The sequence below is a fragment of the Marmota monax genome, unplaced genomic scaffold, assembly GCF_021218885.2.
Source record: "Marmota monax isolate L192 unplaced genomic scaffold, Marmota_monax_Labrador192_F-V1.1 WCK01_AAM20220418_F8-fsc00078, whole genome shotgun sequence".
In the NCBI taxonomy this organism is placed as follows: Eukaryota; Metazoa; Chordata; class Mammalia; order Rodentia; family Sciuridae; genus Marmota; species Marmota monax.
In genome coordinates, this window is record NW_026694865.1 from 3,638,400 (window position 1) to 3,660,581 (window position 22,182).

The 22,182-nt window shown below is 37.5% G+C and overlaps 1 protein-coding gene across 3 annotated transcripts in view; it reads right to left on the reverse strand.

The window, feature by feature from the left end:
- Positions 1–21,586, reverse strand: part of Pias1 (protein inhibitor of activated STAT 1) — a 130,712-nt gene extending 109,126 nt beyond the window's left edge. The window contains exons 1-2 of one of the 3 annotated variants that reach the window (XM_058573315.1): positions 21,496–21,527; positions 9,885–9,959 (exon numbers count right to left, since the gene is read on the reverse strand). In XM_058573315.1, the coding sequence (XP_058429298.1) occupies positions 9,885–9,959; positions 21,496–21,519 (99 nt within the window). In that variant the 5' untranslated portion in view covers positions 21,520–21,527. Of the gene's footprint in view, positions 1–5,422; positions 5,485–9,884; positions 9,960–21,495 lie in introns of those variants that run through there. The other 2 variants (XM_046426536.2, XM_058573316.1) reach the window with 2 other exon arrangements.
- Positions 21,587–22,182: the final 596 nt, after the last annotated feature.

Sequence of the window (22,182 nt, forward strand, 5' to 3'; positions counted from 1 at the left end):
GTCTCAGCACCACATATAAATAAATAAAAAGATCTAGCGACAATTTAAAAAAAAAAAAAAAAACCTCCTCTCTAAAGGTTACAGCAACAAACAGGAAATATTTATCTACATATATGGTAAAAAAGGAACTGTGACAATGGAAATAAAGAAGACAAGGCCAGGAAATTCTGCAAGTAAAAACTGAAGGTTATGGTCAATATTGTGGCTTATGGTGGGTCTTTGAAAAATTAGTACTATACTTGATCATGAGGACCATCATCATTTACTTTCAAAATAAAATCTAAAAAATAATAACCAGGCTGGGCATCTGACCCATGCCTATAATTTCAGACTCCAGGGGCTGAGGCTGAGGCAGCAGGACTGCAAGTTTGAGGTCAGCCTGAGCAACTTAGTGAGACTATGTTTCAAAATAAAAGGGCTGAGGTATGGTTCAGTGATAGAACACCTCTGGGTTCAGCCTCCAGCACTACCAAAAAAAGGAAGAAAAGATAAGAGGTGGACCTGGTGGTACACGCCTATAATTCCAGCCACCCAGGAGGCTGAGGCAGGAGGATTGCAAGTTCAAAGCCAGCATCAGCAACTTAAAACCCTAAGCAACTTAGTGAAAGCCCGTCTCAAAATAAAAAAATAAAAAAGGCTGGGGATATGGCTCAGTGGTTAAGTGCCCCTGGGTTCAATCCCTGGTGAAAGGAAAAGGAAAGGGGAAGGGGAAGGAAAGGAAGAAAAGAAAGGACTTTTAAGAAATTTTAAGTCTATCAAACTCTAAAATATCAAATATTCTTTTCTAACCTGTTATTTTGCTGCAGCCGGACTGCGGCATTAACCCTCCTCCAACCAAAAACAAACATAACACAGCATTTGCAACAGAAATACCACCCCATTTAATTCAAGTTTCACACAGGAAGCAATGAAAGAAACAGTATACCCTATCTGAAAGTTGAGATGCGTAATGAAGAAAGATGTATTTACAAAACAAAAAGTGAGAAAAAGAATGCTTTCTATAAGTAAACAAAGCTTTTAAATTACAGCCTTTAATTTAGGTTCCAGAACAGAAATCAAGGAAAAGCCTTAAAGGGATGTATTAGAAGAACTATTTCAGAGTAGCAGGTGTAATTAGTTTACAGAGCTAGCAAGAAAATGAAGTTAGACTCAAAGTCAGATCCAAAGTCCACACAATGCTGCAAGAAAACTATTAGATAATTTTAAAATGCTTTTGGGAACAATATAAACACAGGATCAGAACATAAAACAGAACTAAGATCTCCCTGCCTAATCCTACATTTAATACACTGGTTTTCCATACTTTGTGACTAACTGATGGTCTCTCAACCTGTGGAGAGACCATCACTTCTAATAGTTCATGACCTTTAAAAAAAAATTAGTTAAAAGCTGTATGAATCCAATTTCCTTTAAACTTCCACCTACTGTCCATTATTCTTAAAATGTGTTAAGGTTTTTTCCCAAATATACCCTTTGACCATTGTTCTGGGTGTCCTACAGTCCATAGTACTGGGGAATGAATGAAATATTCTAGATATGGTCTGACAAGGCTTGAATACAGTAGTATTTCTATTCCTATCATTATGATCCCTATTATGATGTTTCTACCAATTTAACCTAATAAAACATTTACATTTTAGATTGTTTATATATATATATATATATATATATATATATATATATTTTTTTTTTTTTAGTTTTCGGTGGACACAACATCTTTATTTTATTTTTATGTGGTGCTAAGGATCGAACCCAGTGCCCCCCGCATGCTAGGCGAGCGAACTACCGTTTGAGCCACATCCCCAGCCCTTAGATTGGTTTTATTTGAAAAAGGGGAGAGTGGGCTGGGTTTGTGGCTCCGTGGTAGAGAGCTTACCTCACATGTATGAGGCACTGGGTTCAATTCTCAGCACCACATATAAATAAATGAATAAAATAAAGGTCCATCAACAACTTAAAAAAATTTTTTTTTAAAGAGGGGGGGAAGGTATGGTATGTGTTATACTTTTGTTTTAGTGGGGATTGGTAGAGTGCATCCCCATCATCTTGTTGCTTATATTAAGACAGAAGCTAACAAAAATCTTCATTCAACATCTTTCACATGAACTATTACAAAGTCAAAGAACCCTATCCTCTAACACAATTTTCCTGTTGATTGTTTGGTTTTTGTGGTGCTGAGGAATAGAACCCAAAATCTCCCACGTGTTAGATAAGTACTATACCCACTGAGCTACAAGCTCCAAACCCACTAAGCTACATTCCCAGCCCACAATTAATTTAAAGGCAAAAACTTTTATTTAATGCTGTTAAACTGCATTTTCTTCAGCTTATAATTCTAAACTCTCAAAACTCTTGAAAAACTATACCTGTTTATTGTGCAACTTATCATACAGTGTATAAATCACTGATTTTCTAGTCTGTGTCTTCTGGTAGACTTGGCATTTTTCAAGGACAATCATATCCAAGTCCCTGGTGCTAAAAATAGTTCATGACACCTTATAAGTAAGTGCCTAGGGGATGATGAACTAATTCCTCTTGATTCTGTCATCTAACACATCCTCAGTTTTGTGTCCTCTACAAAATCTAACTGTTGCCTCTTAAATATTCACCTAGGTCAACTTCAAAACTTGATATAACAGGGTCAAGACTAGAGAGCCCTGTGGCACATCACAAGAGATTACCCTCTAATGGCACATCACAGGAGATTACCCTCTAAGTAACAATAAAGTTTAAGGTTACAAGTAAAATTATTCAACTACTTGATATTCAGATGACTATTTCCTAAGTTTAATTATTCAATGAACATTGTCCAGAAAGCTCAAGAAAAATTATTAAAGTAGTATTTCAGTCCCAATTTATAAATTTCAGAGAAAAACTGATTTAAAAAAAGAAATGTTCTGACAAGTTCTGGGGATAATTTCTCATAAACTACACAGAAATGTGTAAAAGAAAAAAAATGGCTTACAGGAAAAGTTTGTTTTGCAATGACAGCTTGCCTGAGTGTATTTTAAAATCCCATCAGAAACCTACTCATGAATGATAACACTCTTCCTTTTCTACATGGAAGGAAACACATCCATTTGATTACTAGTTACAGATAAGAGAAACAATTTCACAACAACAAGCATCCTTTGTCTACATAAAGTAAAATTGCTAACCTACTGTAAAACTTAAATTATTATCTTCAGAACAGATCATTATGATCAATATTTTGGTGGAGGGGGAGACCAGGGAGTTAATCCAGGGGCACTTTACCACAGAGCCACATTCCCAGCCCTTTATTATTTTGAAACAAATTTTTGCCAAGTTGCTTAGGGCCTCACTGAGTTGCTGAGTCTGGCTTTGAACTTGTGATTCTCCTGCCTCAGCCTCCCCAGTGTCTGGGATTACAGGTGTGCACCACTGATCAAAATTTACATGCAAAATTACTACAGTAGTAAAATAAATTTTAAGAAAATGTTAGACTTAGCTGGGTGTGGTGACACCACCTTAAAATCAGGGACTCAAATTCAAGGCCAGCCTTAGCCTTTATTTTGAAGCCCTGTCTAAAAAAAAAAAAAAAGAATCAAAAGGGCTAAAGATGGTGGAAAAGATGAACATCATTACCCTAAGTACATGTATGAATACACGAATGGCGTAAATATACTTTGTATACAATCATAAACATGAAAAATTGTGCTCTATATGTGTAATATGAATTGTAATGCATTCTGCTGTCATATAACAAATTAGAATAAAAAAAATTTTTAAAAAAGGGCTGAAGATATAGCTCAGTGGCAAAGTTCCCCTGGGTTTAATCCCTAGTACCAAAAAAAAAAAAAAAGAAAGAAAAGAAAAGTGTTCACATTCTTTTTACAGAAATTCCATTAATGTAGATAAAAACACGTAAGGTAGGGCCAAGGAAAACACGTTACACAGTATTCCTGAAATTTATGGAAGAGAAGGTAGATGGACTATTCACAATACTTTGAGGCCAAAACAATTAACAGACTATTCCTTCTAGCATCCATGTTAACATATCCAGAACATCAACCAAAACAAAATAAAACCCAGGCTGTGGTGTTACATGCCTTCAATCCCAGCTACAGGAGGATTGTAAATTCAAGGACAACCCTAGCAACTTAATGAGCACCTATCTCAAAATGAGATACTGAAAACGGTTGTGGATGTAGCTCATAGGTAGAGCACTATTGAATGTAATCCCCCAGTACGAGAGAGAGAGAAAACAATGCTAAAGAGAAAGGAAGGAGTAATTTTTAAAAATATATAGCACAAATACAGAAAAAATGCTTAACTGAGTACAATTCATAAATTAGCCAAAAAAGAAAAAAAAACTCTAGTTAAGATAAAAAATACTTAATCTTTTATTGTCATTGAAATAAAATGAGTTCATTATAATCAATTAAAAAAAGAACAATTAAAGAAAATTCATTTCCCCCCCTTTCGTGGTACCAGGGATTGAATTTAGGGTCTTGTAAATGACCATGGAGCAACATCCCAGCCTCCCACCTCCACCCCCATCCAGCTTTTTGAATTTGAGTCCTGATCTAGTTTATTTGCCCAAGCTGACCTCAAACTTTCCATCCTCCTGCCTCAGGCTCTGTCCGAAGTAGCTAAAATTACAGGTATGTGCCACCGTGCCTGGGTGAAAACTTATTTTCAATGCCATTTCTTAAACACATAACTAATCAAATTCCAGAGCTAAATACAGCCAATGTTCTTAAAAGTAAGTTTGTTTGTTTCATTTCTAAACCTAGAAAGCATAATTTAGTTGGGTATGGAGCCACACTTCTCTAACCCCAGCTAACAAGGAACGAAAGTTTGAGGTCAGCCTGGAACTGTATCAAAACCCTGACCCCCCAAAAAAAACTTGGTGCGAGAAGAGTACTGGGGAATTGAATCCAGGGGTGCTTTACCACTGAGTTACACCCCCAATCTTTTTTTAATTTTCTTTTTTTAAATTTTGAGACAGGGTCTAAATTGCTTAAAGCCTCACTAAACTGCTAAAGCTGGCCTCAAATTTGTAATCCTCCTGCTTCAGCCTTCCCATTTGCTGGGATTATAGGTATGCAATACCAAGTCTGACCCAAAATTAAAAAAAAATATTTTCAAAACAGGACTGAAGATGTTAACTCAGTGATAAAGTGGTTCCCTAGCATGTGTGAGGCCCTGGGTTCAATTCCCAGTACTAGGGGGTAGGGGGAAGGAATATTTCCCATCTGAAGACCAACAAATAAATTCTAGCAGAGGAAATGATGCCTACATTAATTAAATACCTATCACTAAATCCTAAGACAAATGATAAAAACAAAAACAAAAATATATATATATAAGTATATTGCCTAGTTTGGAAGAATACTGGAAAGCCTTTTAAAATTCTGTTAAGGGCTGGGGGGTTGTAGCTCAGTGGTAGTGCACTTGCCTGGGACGTGAGGCACTGGGTTCAATCCTCAACATGATCGATCGATGGATAGATATAAAACAAAGGTGTTGTGTCCATCTACAACTAAAAAAAAAATTTAGCTAAATAAAATAAAATTCTGAATAGTGGGGTGCAGTGATGCAAACCTGTAATCACAGCGACTCGGGAGACTAAGACAGGAGAATTGCAAGATCAAGGCTATCCTGGGCAACTTAATAAGGCAATTTATCAAGACCCTATCTTAAAAAAAGGGGCAGGTGAAATATAGCTCAGTGATAAAGCACTCCTGGGTTAAAGCTCTAGTATCAATAAATTTATATTGAGGAAAATGTAACTGAAATTACTTTTTGGCTTTTTTCCCCTTTTATTTATGTGGGGGTGACCTCCCACTCTACCACTGAGATATTAGATGCTTCAGCCCAAGGTTAAAATTTTTTAAGATATTATTTTAGTTGTAGATGGATATAATATCTTTATTTATTATTTTTGTAGTACCGAGGATTGAACCCAGTGCCTCACCATGTGCTAGGCAAGCACTCTACCACTGAATCATAACCCCAACCCCTTCAAAATATACTTACTTATTGTAATACAGTTAGTTACCTAGATGGAATCAAACAGAAATCTCAAAATAAAATTAATAGGCTGGGGCTGGAGCTCAATTGTAGAGCATCTGTGTACCATGTGTAAAGCCCTGGGTTCAATCCCTAACATCACAAAAAAACAAAACTAAAATACAATCTGACTGGGCTTTAAATTTAAGAACTACAATTTAAAGTAACTGATAAATCAGGCACAGTGGCACATACCATGTAATCCCAGCGGCTCAGAAAGCTGAGGCAGGACTTAGCAAGGCCCTAAGCAATTTAGTAAGACCTCATCTCTAACTAAAATATAAAAAGGGCTCGGGATGTGGCTCAGTGATTAAGTACCCCTGAGTTCAATCCTTGGTACCATAAAAAAAAAAAAAAAAAACTTAAAATGAAAATAAAAGTAACTGATAAGATACTTTAGATCAGCATTTTTCAGGTTCATAGTGATAACAGGTATTCAGAAAAATACAGTTCTGGGGCAAGACAAGTTCAGAAAATTAATATTCTATAATTCTTTACCATGCCTTCCCTTTTCAAATTATATTAACACATTAAAGATTCCAAGAAATCCAGCAGAAAGGTTTTGTTAACCTAATTCTGTACAAATTTACTTTGACATTAGTTTGTAACACTGTCACAAAACTCTTCTTTATTATCATCTTATTTCTTAGTACTTCATAGAAGAATTCTCAAAAAACTAAGAGGGAATCATTTTTTCCAGGAGTTCCATACCATGCCTGTTGTTCTAGCTAAATTTTGAAAGTATCTCCTTCCACTCTCAAGTACCCGTTTAGATGATAAATTAGTCATCTTAGAGAAAATGTGGTGACAAAACATATAAAATATTTGAACTACCATTACTAAATACCAAGTTAGCATGTCCATATTACTGCACTCGGTTAAAATGTTATATAGATGATGATTTACCTTGATGCCTTTTCTCAAATTTCTTAAAAATTCTCCATTAGCAATCTTACAGGTATTTTCAAAATACTCTAGAGTATTGAATTCTTATTACCTGAACCAAACAGATAGTGAAAATATGGTAAGTAAGGAATTCATTTTATCCAATAGTAAGGAAAGGAACTCTTGAAAACACTTTTGCAGCACACAGATGTAAAGTTTTTCCTTTCTTTTTTTTTTTTTTAGTTGTAGGTAGACACAATATCTTTATTTTTGTGTGGTGCTGAGGATTGAACCCAGTGCCTCATGCATGTTAGGCAAGTGCTCTACCATCTGAGCTACAACCCCAGCCCAGATGTAAAGTTTTTAAAAGATCTGATGTTGTTTTGCAGTACTAGGAACTAAACCCAGTGCCTTGGACATGCTGGGTAAGCACTCTTACCATTAAGCTACATGCCCAGCCTTTTAAATTTTTGAGACAGTTTTTGAGACAATTTGCTAAATTGTCCAGGCTGGCCTCTAATTTGTAATCTTCCTGCCTCAGTCTCCTAAATGCCCAAGTTCACCACACTCAGCTAAAAGGTTTTATTTATTGTTTTTATTTTTTGGAACTGGGGATTAAACCAAAGGGCACTACTAAGCTGTATCCCCAGCCCTTTTTATTTTTACATTTTATTTTAAGACAGGGTATCACTAAGTTGCTTAGGACCTTGCTAAATTGCTGAAGCTGGCTGTGAACTTGCATCCTCCTGCCTCAGCCTCCTGAGCCAATGGGTTTACTGGCATGCACCACCATGCCTGGCTAAAAGCTTTTTTAAATTAATTACTGCAGGTTCCATCTATGACCCCCTTCCTCATGCTGGCGATTGAACCCAGAGTGTTGGCACATGCTGGGCAAGCTCTCTACCACTAAACTACATTCCCAGTCACCCCACCTTTTTTTTTTTTTTTTGGTAGGCAGGCTCTTGCTAAATTCTCTAGGCTGCCCTTGAATTTATGATCATTCTGCAACAAATACCCCACTAGCTGGGATTATAGGTATGTATCTCTGTACCTGGCTTTCTCAGAATTCATGAGCTCCTTTTCACTTAGCCCAGTATTCCTGTGTGACCTCATTCACCTCATAACTTCAAATTTCCATCTCCTTTTGTATGGAGGCAGGGATTAAACACAGGGATGCTGTACCATTAAGCTACATCCCCAGCCCTTTATATTTTATTTTTTAAATTTTGATATAGGGTCTCCCTTAGTCACCCAGGCTAAACTTTCAATTCTCCTACCTCAGCCTCCAGAGTTGCTGGAATTATAGGCATAAGCCACTGTGCTCAGCTCCTATTACCATTTTCATTTATACTACAATGATCTCTTCCCTAGATGTCTGTAAAATGCTCTTTAGGGATTTTTCTGCCCCAACAATGTCCTTTTCAAGTCACACTCATGCTGCTACCATTAAGTTCCAAGTTTTTAATTCTGCAAATATTTTAACAAAATTGACACAAGTGCATTAAAATAGGTTGGAAATCATAATCTAGAACTTATATTACATTTAATTAATATAATTATGTTATAATTATATTCTTCTTATCCTATAATTGTATATTACACACTATATTTACATTTTTATAGGTGTTCCACATATGGGACGATGGGACAAAATGGATTAAACTTTTCAGTGACTATTGCACTCAGTATAAAGATCGTACTTCCTAACATGGCCTAAGATATACTTCATAATCCAGTCTCAGCCACAGTCATCAATCCCTTAATCAGCTTTCCATCCTCTTAGACTTTCACATACATGCTGTTCTCTCCCTTCTGGCATCCTAACCTTTCTCTAGGTAACTCCAACTCATTCTATTTTCAATTTGTATGTCATCACATTTGGAATACATTCCTTAGGACACCTGTAATATTAGTAAATTGACCCTCCCATGTGGCTTCTCTGTTTAACTCATTACAGTTCTTATGCCATATGTAGAAGGACTCTGTTTTCTACCAAACTACATGCTTTATATATATACTGAGACTGTGTCTTGTTCATCAATAAATAATAATATAACATCTATCTTAATTTATTTTGAACCATACTGATATTGCAATCCCGCTACAAATTATACATGTTAAATCCCACAAATAAAATCATTATATAAATGTATCCAATGCCTACTCAGTATACTGACATCCAAACTCAGTAACTATAGTGTTCAAACAATAAATTTTCTTAGTTTGGAGGGCTAAATTAAAGTTTGTACTCAATCATGTAAAGAATGAGAAGTTATAAAAACATTATAAATTGTAAAAAATATAGGAATAGGTAAGAAACTGCTTATAATTAAAATTAAATATAAATCTGAGCTGGGCATGGTAGCACAAGCCTGTAAGCCCAGCAACTTGGGAGGTTGAGGCAAGAGGCTCACACAAGTTCAAGGCCAGACTCAGAAACTTAGTGAGGCAACTTAGGGAGACCCTGTCTCAAAATTAGAAATAAAAGTTCAATCCCCAGCACCAAAAATAAATAGCCCATTACTTCTTAACATTATCATGCTAAGTGAAATAAGCCAGTTCCAAAAAACAAAGGCCAAATGTTATGATATGTAGATGCTAACACACAATAAAGTGGGAGAGGGGAGAATAGATATTCATTGGATTAGACAAAAGGAATGAAAGGAAAGGAAGGTGATAGAAATAGGAAAGACAGTAGAATGAACTGGACATAACTTTCCTATGTTCATAGATGAACACACAACTAACGAAACTCCACATCATGTACAACCACAAGAATATAATCCTACTGTTATACTCCATGTGTGTATAATATGTCAAAATACACTCTACTGTCATGTATATCTAAAAAAACAATTTTCAATGGTACAATGCTATGCCTAGTATGCCTGAGGCTCTGGGTTAGATCCCCAACACCACACACACAAAAAAGACTATTTTCAGCCAGGTGCAGTGACACATACCTGTAATCCAGCAAATTGGGAAGATGAGGCAAGATGATTGCAAGTCCAAAGCCAGCCTTTCAATTTACTGAGACCCTGTCTCAAAACAAAAAATAAAAAGGGCTGGGGATACAGATCAGTGGTAGAGCACAGCAGTCCTGGATTCAATCCCCAGGATCCCCCTCCAAATGAATTCAAATTTTAAAAATTTTAAATCTATTTTCAAAAAATTAGGGAGAAGATTGTTTTATATTTTTGCAAAGCTCTCTGATGTCTAGCTTAATAAAAACAGTCTGATTTTCATATCCATTTCCACAATCTACTGTATTAAGTTGTTTAATATGAAGAAACCTCAGCCTCAAAGTTCCATAGTTAGGAGCAAAATGTTGTATTTTTATTAAAATACTCTATTTTTATTGATTAAATTCACTGATACTAAGGATTGAACCCAGGGGTACTTTACAACTGAGCTATGTCCCCAGCCCTTTTTATTTTTATTTTGAGCCAGGGTCTATCTAACTAAGTTACTTAGGACCTTGCTAAATTCCTGAGGCTGGACTTGCAATCCTCCTGCCTCAGCCTCCACAGTCACTGGGATTACAGGCATGGCTCATTATACTTCTTTAACATAACACATTCATTACTATCACAATGATCTTATCAAAAAGTCAAATATTGGAAACTGTCAAGCTCACAGTGTCAAATACAAGTTTTTCAAAATTCTATTTTTACTTGAAAGCTTAAATTGTATCATTAGCAACAAATATTGTCAGATGTTCTCCCCTGTCATTACAGTCCCTTGTAATGACAGGACTTTTTTTTTTTTTTTTTTTTGAGAAAATGTATGCCAAATCCAAGTCTATATAACTATACTTTGCCAGCAATTATTTCAAGTAAAAATGTATTCCATTAAAAAAGCAGCTAGTTTAGCTTGCAAGTCAAACAACTGCACAAGTCTTTTCCCTGAGCAAACCATCAGATTTGGTATTCAATAAAAGTGCTTTACAGGGTACTTCTGATGTCATCATATAGAATACAATTTAAAACTTACTCAAGAATTCAGATACAACAAAATCAATGTTTCACTGCCTCATCAAGGACATTAAATGTAAAAGGCATTTATTTTTTAATTCCAAGTATCTGCTAATAGAGAACACAACTATTAGTACAATTCAATACCCCTACCTTACTTCATGCTAAGTAACCAGTTGTTTTGCCCACTATTGATTTTGCAAATGTCAATATAGCAAATAATGCCTTACTATTAGTATTAAAATAGTTTTGACCTCAAGGACCCCCAGAGTCTGGTGAACCACTAGAGATTTGAGAAACAAACCTTGAGATACCACTCTAACAACTGATGCATTACTTATATCACCTTTTAAAAGACAATTTTTAATAAATATTCCATTACAAGTGTTTCAATAACTATCCATACCTGTGTGGCAATATACTTCAAACCACCAACAGCTTAGCACCTCATACATAACAGGCACTCAAAAATATAAATGAATGACATAATTGTGACAGAAACTTCTTAATAATCAATTATCAAATACATACTATAAGCCATGTTCTGAGCTAGGCACCTTTCTTTGGGTAACTTATAAAAGCTTATACACCAGAATGATAATTTTAAAATATGAGGGAAAGGTTTACCCCACATTTACACTTATTGTGTCAATGAAGAGAAAAATTATAAATATCTCAAAAATGAAAAATTACTCTTCAAAGGGATATTTTGAATTTTTTTAAAAGGAAAATAGTGAATACATACATACTCTGAAATTTTCCTCATCTTTAAAGTTAGACCTGCATGTCTTATTTTTAAGAAAAGGCTTTAAAATTCACCATAAAGCACAAGGTAGCATGTTAAATTCTGTTTTAAGCTCTACTCCATGAAACTAAAAACAGGCTTGCTCACATTCAGAAACCCAAACTGCTTTGGTGGTGCACTCCAGAATCCCATAAAGAACCTACAATTTCATTTCTCCTCAAGCCAAACAATCCTTACCTCTTATGTTTTTCATATATATTTTTAAGTGAATCTCCAACATTAATACTGTACAGGTTACATTAAATGTGGTAGAGAGGGGTTATAGCTCAGTGGTAAAGCACGTGCTTAGTATAGATAATGCCTTGGGTTTAATCCCCAGCATCGAAAAAATAAAAAAAATAAAAATCAAGGGCTGGGATGTAGCTCAGTGGGGCCCTGCACAAGGCCCCTGGGATCAATCCCCAGTACTGGAGGGAAAAAAAATTGTTTTTTGTTTTTTTAAATCAGTATAGCAGCCCAGCACGGTTGTACTCCCCTGTAATCCTAGCTGCTGGGGAGGCTAAGGCAGGAGGATCAAGAGTTCAAAGCCACCTTCAGCAATTTAGCAAGGCCCTAAGCAACATAGCTTTTTAATTTAGACTTTGTCTCTAAATAAAAAATATAAAAAGGGCTGCACATGTGACTCAGGGTTAAGTGCCCCTGGTTCAATCCCTGGAACCAAAAAAAAAAAAAGAAAATCAGTATAGAAAAACCATTAAATGAGTTCTTAAAAAAACTTTTTTTTGGGGGGGGGGGGGGCATACTGCTGGACATTGAGACCAGAGCCTCCCACATGATAGGCAAGTGCTCCACCGATGAGCTACAACCCCACTCCATCAAGAACTGTCAATCATATATATTGACATTTCAGTAAATAAATCTGTATAACCATACATATAAAATATTCTGCAGTGTTAAAAAGAATAAAACCAGCTGGGCACAGTGACAAACACCTGTAATCCCAGTGACTCAAGGTTGAGGCAGGAGGATTGCAAGTTCAAAGCCAGCCTCAGCAATTTAGCAAGGTCCTAAGCAACTCAGTGAGACCCTGTCTCTAAATAAAATACAAAAAAGGGCTGGGGATGTGACTCAGCGGCCAAGTACCCCTGAGTTTAATCCCCAGTACCCAGGAAAAAAAATAAAATAAAACCATCTCATTTTTTGGACATGTCATGGAAAGATCTTCAACATTCACTATAGAGTAAAAAAAGTAAACTGTAGGAATAAATTGTATAGTATGATCCCATTTATGTTTTTAGAAGATATTTATGTGGCATGTACAAATAAGAGTTCCTTCAATGATCCCAGTTTTATTCTGATGTTATACAATAAATTATAAATATTATAAAAATATACACATTTAAATGCCCATGCAGAGGAAAAAAATAGAAGGCCAAACACAAAAAGCCACATATTATATGATTTCATTTGTAGAAAAATATAAAAGCAGAAAAATCTATTGAGACAAAACAACAGCTTAGCAGATGCCTAGGGTTGGGGGTGAAGGAAGATGGGGAAACAGAAGAAACAGGGGGAGAAGCGGGAGTGAAGGGGGAGTGAATCCAGGGCCGCTTAACCACTGAGAACATCTCCAGCCCTTTTTCATATTTTATTTAGAGACGGGGTCTTGCTGAGTTGCTTAAGGTCTAAGTTGCTGAAGCTGGCTTTGAACTCACAATCCTCCTGCCTTACTTTTTGAAATAAGAAAAAAGTCTGAAACTGATTATGATAATGGCTGTACAACTTTGTGAGTATATCAAAACTCATTTAAGTGTACACTTTTAAATGTGAACTGTATGGCAACAAGAATATACCCCAATAAAGCTGTTTATTATGCTTCCCCATCCACCTAAAGAGGAATAGACAAATACATACCAATGTGGTTGCCTCTAAGGGGAATGAAGATGATAAAGTCTTTCAAATTTTACTCTATTTACTGCTATACCATTACAATGAGAAATATATTCACTTATTATCTACAAAACATAAAGGAATGTAAAAGGTAAATCTAAAATATCCTTCAAAAGTCCTTCATAAACTATCCTGAATTTAATGTTATTCAAATTAACTAAGAAACAGCCTGAAAAAAGAGTGAAGATATGACTCTAGGAATATTTCACATAGATAAGAGCATTAGCCCCATTCCTGACAAATAAATCTTGAACATAATTTATTTATTTGATATTAGACACCTACTACGTCCAGAGGGTAGAGATGGAAAAGAATAGATTGGTGTCAAACCATAACACTATAGCCAACAGAAAGAAGCAAAGTTTTAAGTTAAGGACTTCTGCTACACAGCTGAGGAGACGATATACACAAAGTGGACTGGGGTCAGACAGTAGAAAATCTTGAATACCAGGCTGAGAACTAAGACTTTCCTTTTTTTTTTTTTTTTTGATGGAAAGCCACTGAAAGTTTTTACAGACAGGCATAACAAACAAAAGAAGGGTAAAACTAACATAGCAACCAAAGGGCAGAAACTGAAAGCAAAGAATAGCAGGAAAGGTAAGGAAGTGATGAAGTTTTCAAAAACAGGAACACTTACAAACAGTACTGTGAGATTATGGTGTTTCAATTACTAATTCATGTTCAAAAGGGTTGTTTGTTTTGTTTGCTTCATCTAAGAACAGAAAAGGAAAAAAGATAGTTTATTCATTTTGATGAATTTTAGAAATTCATGATAAAGAATAAAGAAGGCTTGCCAGAAAATTCAGAGGGCAAGTTTCTAGGCCATTATCTTTTGTGACACCACTGAAACCTAGAGAGAATCAGAGGAAAAAAAAGAGCAGAGGGAATCAAAACCAACAGGAGTTCCTCAGTTTTTTCTTTTATCATACTAGGAATTGAACCCAAGGGCACTTACCCACTGAGCCACATCCCTAGCCCTTTCTATGTTTTATTAGACAGGGTCTCATTAAGTTGGTTAGGACCTCGCTAAACTGCTGAGGTTGGCTTTTAACTCAGGATCCTCCTGCCTCAGCCTCCCAGCCGCTGGGATTATAGGGCTGGAAATATGGGCATGCACCACAAGAATAGCAAAAGGTACAATGGTAATTAAAACAACAGATACTCCTTGACTTACAGTGGAGTTACCTCCTGATAAACCTAACATACGGTGAAAATGTCTTTTTTTTTTTTTTTAGGGGGAGGGGTATCAGGGATTGAAACAAGAAGCACTTAATTAACCACTGAACCACATCCACAGCCCTTTTTTATTTAGCTTTATTTTGAGATAGGATCTCCTTAAATCGAGGTGGAAATATCTTAAATCAAAACTACATTTATTACACCTAACTTGCCAAACATCATAGTTTGGCAACACAGTATACTCTAGGATATTGGATTCACCCTTAACCACTTATACAGGTGGGCTGACTAGGAGCTGTGGTTCGCTGCCTCTCCCCATATCACATACTGTTAGCCCAGAAAAAGATCAAAATTCAAAATATGAAGTATAGTTTCTATTAGCTGTGTATCACTTTCCCACCATCTGGAAGTCAAAAAATTGTATATTGGGTAAAAAAACTGTATATTGTACTTCTGAATTAATGGTAAAATACAACTAAGTACTTTAAAACTTCTCTACTGAAGTTTTTTTTTTTTTAATCTTAATGGTAAAATTGGTTAAATAAATGCAGATTTAACTGAATACCAAATTCTGACAATTTGAATTTAGAGAATGGGCATTTTCACATCCTTAATTTCATCAACCATCCTTCCACAATACCATTTTCATTGCCTATATAACCTTTCTATAACATCTCCTCAAAACAATGCTACCTACCAATTTAATACCATGGCAACACTGCTATGAGATTAAAAAAATATGAGTAGAGCAAATTCTCATTGCCACTTTCTCTAATGTTCAGTAGTTTTTAAATGCCAGTTAAAAACTGATAAGCATCTAAACAAGGCACCAAAACTTGCCATATTTGATTATTGTTATTATTTCCAAAAACATACTTGAAATAAAATTATACACATTACTTTATGATCTATTTCATATTTTATCAAATGTTCTGATTCAGAAGAAATGTTTGCTAACATTTTGTAAAACATCTCTGCCAACTTTTAATCTTATCTGATATACTATCGAAAAGAAACAATAAATCAGGCGTGATGGCACACACCTGTAGTCTGAGCGACTAGGGAGGCTAAGGAAGGAGGATTCAAAATTCCAGGCCAGCCTGAGCAACATAGTGAAACCCTACCTCAAAATAAAAAATAAAAAGCACTGGGAATGTAACTCAGTGGTAAAGCACCCCTGGTTCAATCTCCAATACAAAAAAATAAATAAATAAAATAAGAAGAAAAAAAGAATAAAGGTAAAACAATTAATGAACTAAGAATTATTAGTTTACTTCACTTACAACACTTGAATCAGAAAACCATTTGTATTGCTCTCCAGAAGCAAAAAAAAAGTCTGTCATATAAATATAAAACATGTGCAAAGTTTTGTACAAGGCCATTTGTCAAGACATTGTTCAAAATAGCAAACAAAGGTTTGGGGGTGTAGCTCAGTGGTACAGCATGTGCTTAATACGTAAGATGCCCCCGAGTTCATTCCCTAGCATTCCTCCCAAAATAGCAAAAATATATAAATAATCTGTCTCATGATAGAGACTAATTGAGTATAATATAATGTAACCTTTCAAATGATTATACAGACTAATACTAACCTGGAAAGGCAGCCATGAAAATAACAGATTACAAATAAAAAATATTGTGATCTCTTTCTGTGATGAATATATATACACTTACAGTCATAGAAAGTGTAAATGAATAGATACTCAGATGTTAACCATAATATTTCTGAGTGCTGAAATTACAGGTGTTATTTTTCTGCTTACTTTTCAGTATTCTCTGAAATTTTCCCCAGCAAAACAGTATTTGCAAAAATTAACATGCTGGACTGGGGTTTGTACCTCAGTGGTAGAGGTAGATATTTCTTCCCAGTTCCCACTACAACCATGAGCCTAGCTCGTGATAGGCACTGGGTTCAATCCTCAGCACCACATAAAAATAAAGGTATTATGATATTCTGCAATAAATTTTTTTGAAAATACATATGGGCTGGGGTTGTATCTCAGCAGTAGAGCGCTTGCCTAGCACGTGTGAGGCTGTGGGTTCGATCCTCAACACTACATAAAATAATAAAGTATTGTGTCCTCTTACAGCTAAAAAAAAATATATTAAAAAAAATTAACACATAGGGCTGGGGATGTGGCTCAATGGTAATGCGCTCGCCTGGCATGCCCGGGGCGCTGGGTTCGATCCTCAGCACCACATAAAAATAAAAAATAAAGATGTTTTGTCCACCGAAAACTAAAAAATAAATATTTTAAAAAATTAATACATATGATTTCAACTAACAAACTCCAAACTTTTTACAAGAAAGCTGCCAAAGCCTAAGGAATAGCCAAAAATACTGTGACATAAGAGCAAAAGGGAAAACATTAACAATACCATAACTAGAATTCTTTATGAACTAGGTATTCTAGAGGACTCCAGGACAGTCTTGCCACCTTTAAGGAGGCCTACAAAAGAGTTCTGAAACTACAAAACCTAGGTTCAAATCTCTGTCACTTTTATCAGTATGACCTTGCATTAGTCACTTACCCTTTTTAGACCCACTTTATCTATAAAAAGAAGTTATTACTTGCCTTTCCTATCTAAAAGAACTGTTGGAAAGATCAGAGATAATGTGACACATTATGAACTAAAAAGTACCATTTAAGTAAGATATTATTCAAACATTTAAAAAAAAGATGCTTAATGGCAGAGCCAAAAACTTCAGAAAACACAACAATCAATTTCATGAAGTAATAAACCAGGGTTTTTTTGTTGCTGTTGTTTTTAAAGGCTACATCTCATCATAAACATTAAGTTTTTCTAAGACTTAGGTATTTCTTCCCAGTTCCCACTACGACCATGAGCCATTTATTTTCTTATCCCTAGTTACCAGCAAGAAAGAGTACAAATTACACTGAACTCAAAAGCCTCAGCAAGAAGCCTGGAGCAGCATGTTGATGGAGTTCACCAGGAGAAACCCAAGGTTAATCAGCTATGGACTCGACACTAAGCACCACTACAATCAACAGGGATTACAAGACACTCTTTGAAGAGAAAGACAATGCAATCACCCAGGAGAAAACCACAGAGGAAAAGAAAGCAGTATTTCAAACAATTACATGAAATACTTAAAAACTAAAGTGCTTTATAAACTGCTTTTAAATACTGTTCACAAAATTAGTGACATAAAACAAAAGTCATCTAAATGTGGCACTTGTCAAAAGCAAGTTATGGAGATTAAAATGAAATCTACGAATAAATTGTCTGATCTACTTGCCTCTATTTGTAAAAAAAAAAAAAAAAAAAAAAAAGCAGACAAATTACACCACAAAGATCAAAACTAAGTGGTTATTTCTTGAAAACAAAGAGGCAAAACATGACAACAGAATCTAATTACATGCTTATAAAGTAAATACTTTTAAAAGTATGGTTTTTCTTCCCATTGAATTTCATTATTTACTCCACTAAAATGATGATTAACATCTTCCCTCCTACAGTTCCTCTGTGTTAAAATAGCAGTAAAACTTGGTTTAAGTTTTAATTCAGAAAACAGTTGTTAAAAAAAAGTACTTTTAAGAGGAGCTACAAGAAGCTGTCAGATTATTAACTATCAACATCACCTGGCTATCACACCCTCCCACTTTTAAGTTGGTAAAGACAATAAAATATTCACTCTCCGTATTCTCACAAAAGTCTTTTATGGGTAGATCCTTAATGAAAAATTAAACTTTTCATAAACAAATGTGCACAGAGTACTCATTTTGATATGTATGACTCACAATATAATTTTTATTGGCAGTACCTTGAAGTGTTGCAGCTTGCACTATTCCTACAGGGGATACAGATCTGTTTTTCCCATCTAGATCTTTGCAGATTCCTTATAGATTTGAAAGGATTCACTAAAAGGGCCATGTGGAAAATAATTATAAACACAATCCACAGCAAAATTAAATGAGGACTGTGAACTAGGATAACAAAAAAGTCACTGTATTTATCAAAAGCCTCTCAGTTGAAAGTACTGTATTTCCATTTAGATTTTTTCTAATCTAGGTTTTTCTTTTTTCTTTTTTTTTAGTTATAGATGGACACAATACCTTTGTTTGTTTATGTGGTGCTGGGGATCGAACCCAGTGCCTCACCTATGCTAGGCAAGTGCTCTACCACTGAGCCACAACCCACGCCCTGTTTTTCTTAATTCTTACTTTGATTTTTTTCTACTTTTTTAGGGTGCATGTTATTTACCTGCAAAAATCACAAACAAAAAACCCTGCAAATATATTTCCAAAAGGAGTATCTTCCAAACTTGACTACACAAAAAATTATATGTGCACATTCTTAAATAACTATAGTTGGCTCCTGAGATTACCTCCCCCACTCCCAAAAAAAGAACAGTAAATTTAACCATAATGAAGCATTAGCAAAATTTTTAACACAGCTTATCACCAGTTAAGTAATTCATCACAGCTCCTCAAGGTCTCAGGCACACACAATGACATACAAACATGTCAAAACAGTTATTATAATTTATAAAATTATAAAACAGGAACATAAAAGTTGAAAACTCCTCTGGAAAAACTCAAGATGATTTTGGAGACAGCAAAAAAAGGACACCAATTTTAGATAAATAACATTTCCCCAAGTATTTAGTGTTCATCTGATATGGACTCATTTTTGTAAAGAGAAAACTTTACCTAACAAGACTCACACCAGGGATCTCATCTATCCTCAAAGGCACTTTCTTAAAATGAGAAAGAACAAAGAAGTAAATCTCCCAGCATGTGCCTTCCATACTAGTTTCTTCGGACATCATCAAGAGTCACAATATAGCCCCCACAAGCTTTTCAGTTTTACTCTATGGTCCATGTATAATAGAACTGATAAGCTATTTCAAAAGGACTGCTAACAAAATAAATATTAGAAGGCAAGGATCACAGCAACATAGTGACTATTTTGGGAAACTATAGAAAACGCATATCTTGAAGTTGTGTACTTTTTCATTTCAAGGGTTAATTATCTCCAAATAGTCAAATTCCTGAGGCTTTATCCTTTCAAGTCAAAACTGAAAGGAAAAAGAAATCATCCATTCCAGTTCTTCTCTGCCTTAAAAGTGTAATTAGAAGTAAATTTTAAAAGAATGGCACTCAAAGCCAATATACAAATATACAAATCTCACAATGTTAATGCTCCCAAGTTATTAGGGAAAACGATCTTTCAATGAGGCTTTTCCACAGAAAAACTCTCCAGAAACGAACCAGGTGTTTGGTGTTTTACAAGTTGTTTCATCACAACGGAGAAAAAAATAAGTGATTTTTATTAACTATAAAAAGAATTTACAAATATCCCCAAGGATTTACAATCGTATATCCCAATCTCCACTCTGACCGAGATGTCAATTCTCTGGGCTGTGATATAACCAGCTGCTCGGTTCACACACAGGAAGCCACAGAGAAGGGAATATCGCGTTCAGAGCCTCGAAATAATACGCGTTAGTTAAGAACTGCCTGCTACTAAACCAAAATTATTCAAGCGGAGCCCCATTTGTCACAATCCAATCATAAGGGTTCCACCCCCTCCCCCAACTGCTTGTGTAGTGGTATATCTGCTTCGGTAAAGAAGCCATCATCAGGTAAAGATTGGGGTGGGAGAAAAAGCGGGGGAAAGGGGGCACCCTTTCATCTAATTTCGCGAGGCGTGAGTAATTGGTACAGTTGAGAGGAACGGAGGAACGTTCTATTTATTGGGGGTTGAAGTAGGATGAGGGGGGGAGAATTTCGTTCAAATCAACATGGCCAGCAAGATGTCCCTACAAACAAAAGGCAACGGGGGGATATAAACACGAACCATTCACCTCCATCAGCTATAGCATCGCCATCATGGTGTGTGCAGAGACCCCCAAAGGCTCCTCTCACCCTCCACGCCAGTCAAAGCAAGAAAAGGGAGAGAGGAGCTGCATCCCACCACCCACTACTCCTTTCAAATACACACTCATCGAGGGGGTTTCTCCCCACTCCCCGGTGGTCCGGAATCAAAGAGAAAGAGTAACGTCCCACCCAGGCAGACTCCCCCGCCACCCCTCAGCCGAACCCCAACGCAGGCCCGAGGTTCGCTAAACTTTACCGGAGCTTCTCCCCCACCTCCCCACCCCGTGGCCCCAGGACCGCGCTTCCCACTAGCGGGGCAACCCAGCGCCTCCTGACAGGCGGGCAGCCGGGAGAGGCAAGTCCGGGGCGGGGGCGCCAGGGAATCCACGGAGGGGCGGGGCAGCCGGAGCCAAGTTCCCGGGGGTCTAAGAAGAGCGCCTGACAGGAGCCCGGGACTGCAAAGGAGGAAGAGGAAGCGGCGGCGGGGAGCTTTCCCAATCCCCCCCTACGAGAACACCCTGCCCCCAGCCCCCCATGGGGGGCGGGGAGGCGGGCTGCAAGGTGAGAAGCCCGAGCCGAGGAGACAGTCGCAGCCCCTACCTCCCGACCCGCTCTCTCTTCCCCCGCCACCCCCGCCAGAGGCGCCCACAACAATAACACGCCGGGGACGACCCGTCAGCGCCCCCGAGGCACCCGGGGCCCGCGGCCCGCCGCAGCCAGGCCCCCTCTGCTGGGGCCGGGCGAGCCTCTCCTCCCTACAACTCCAGACCCTGGTGGAGCCAGGCCCGAGCGGCCCCCCAGGGTCGGACCCATCCCCCCCAGCACCAGCGGCGCCGTCTCCGCGGCCGAATATTAGAAGTGAATTCGAGCTGCGCTTTACCTTTAGTTCCGCACTGTCCGCCATCTTGCGTCTGTCAGCGCAAGCGCAGTGAGCCTCTCCGGGGGCCGCCGCTAGACCCTCCCCTCTGGCCGGCCTGGCCCCGCCCCGACCCGCCCCTCTGCCTCCCCGACCCGCCCCCGGCCTCCGCCCCGCGCCGGGCGCTCAGAGCCCCGCCCCAGGCACGTACCGCAGCGAGACAAGCACGTACTATTTAAATAATGGCGCCAAGCGGCGAGGTTTGACAGTTACTCTCTCCTCGGCCTCCCCGCCCCCATTCTCGCTCTGCAGGGGCCTCCAGGGAAGAGACCGAGCTAGAGGGACGCTGGCCTGAGCCCCGCCCCTCGGGATCGGCGGAACCCTTTGGCCAAGCTTCCATGCCTACTGTCGTAGAAACAATAATGACCCCTCCCCCAACCAGCAAGGCATTTTCAGCACCTGCTACCTGCGAGGTTATGCGTGGGCCAAAAGTAACACTCCGTTAAGTTTAAGGAGCACTTGAAGCATTTCTGGACTTGTTGGCTCAGATCCTCCTCATAACGCGGTGAGATAAGCAAAGAAGAGATTGTTCTTCCATGGTAAATATTCCGAAATGAAAACTCAGGAAAAGTGACTTGCCCAAACAAGTACTGCTTAACAGGGGTGGCCTAAGACAAAATTCCGAAGATGTCCATTCATTAACTCTTTGTT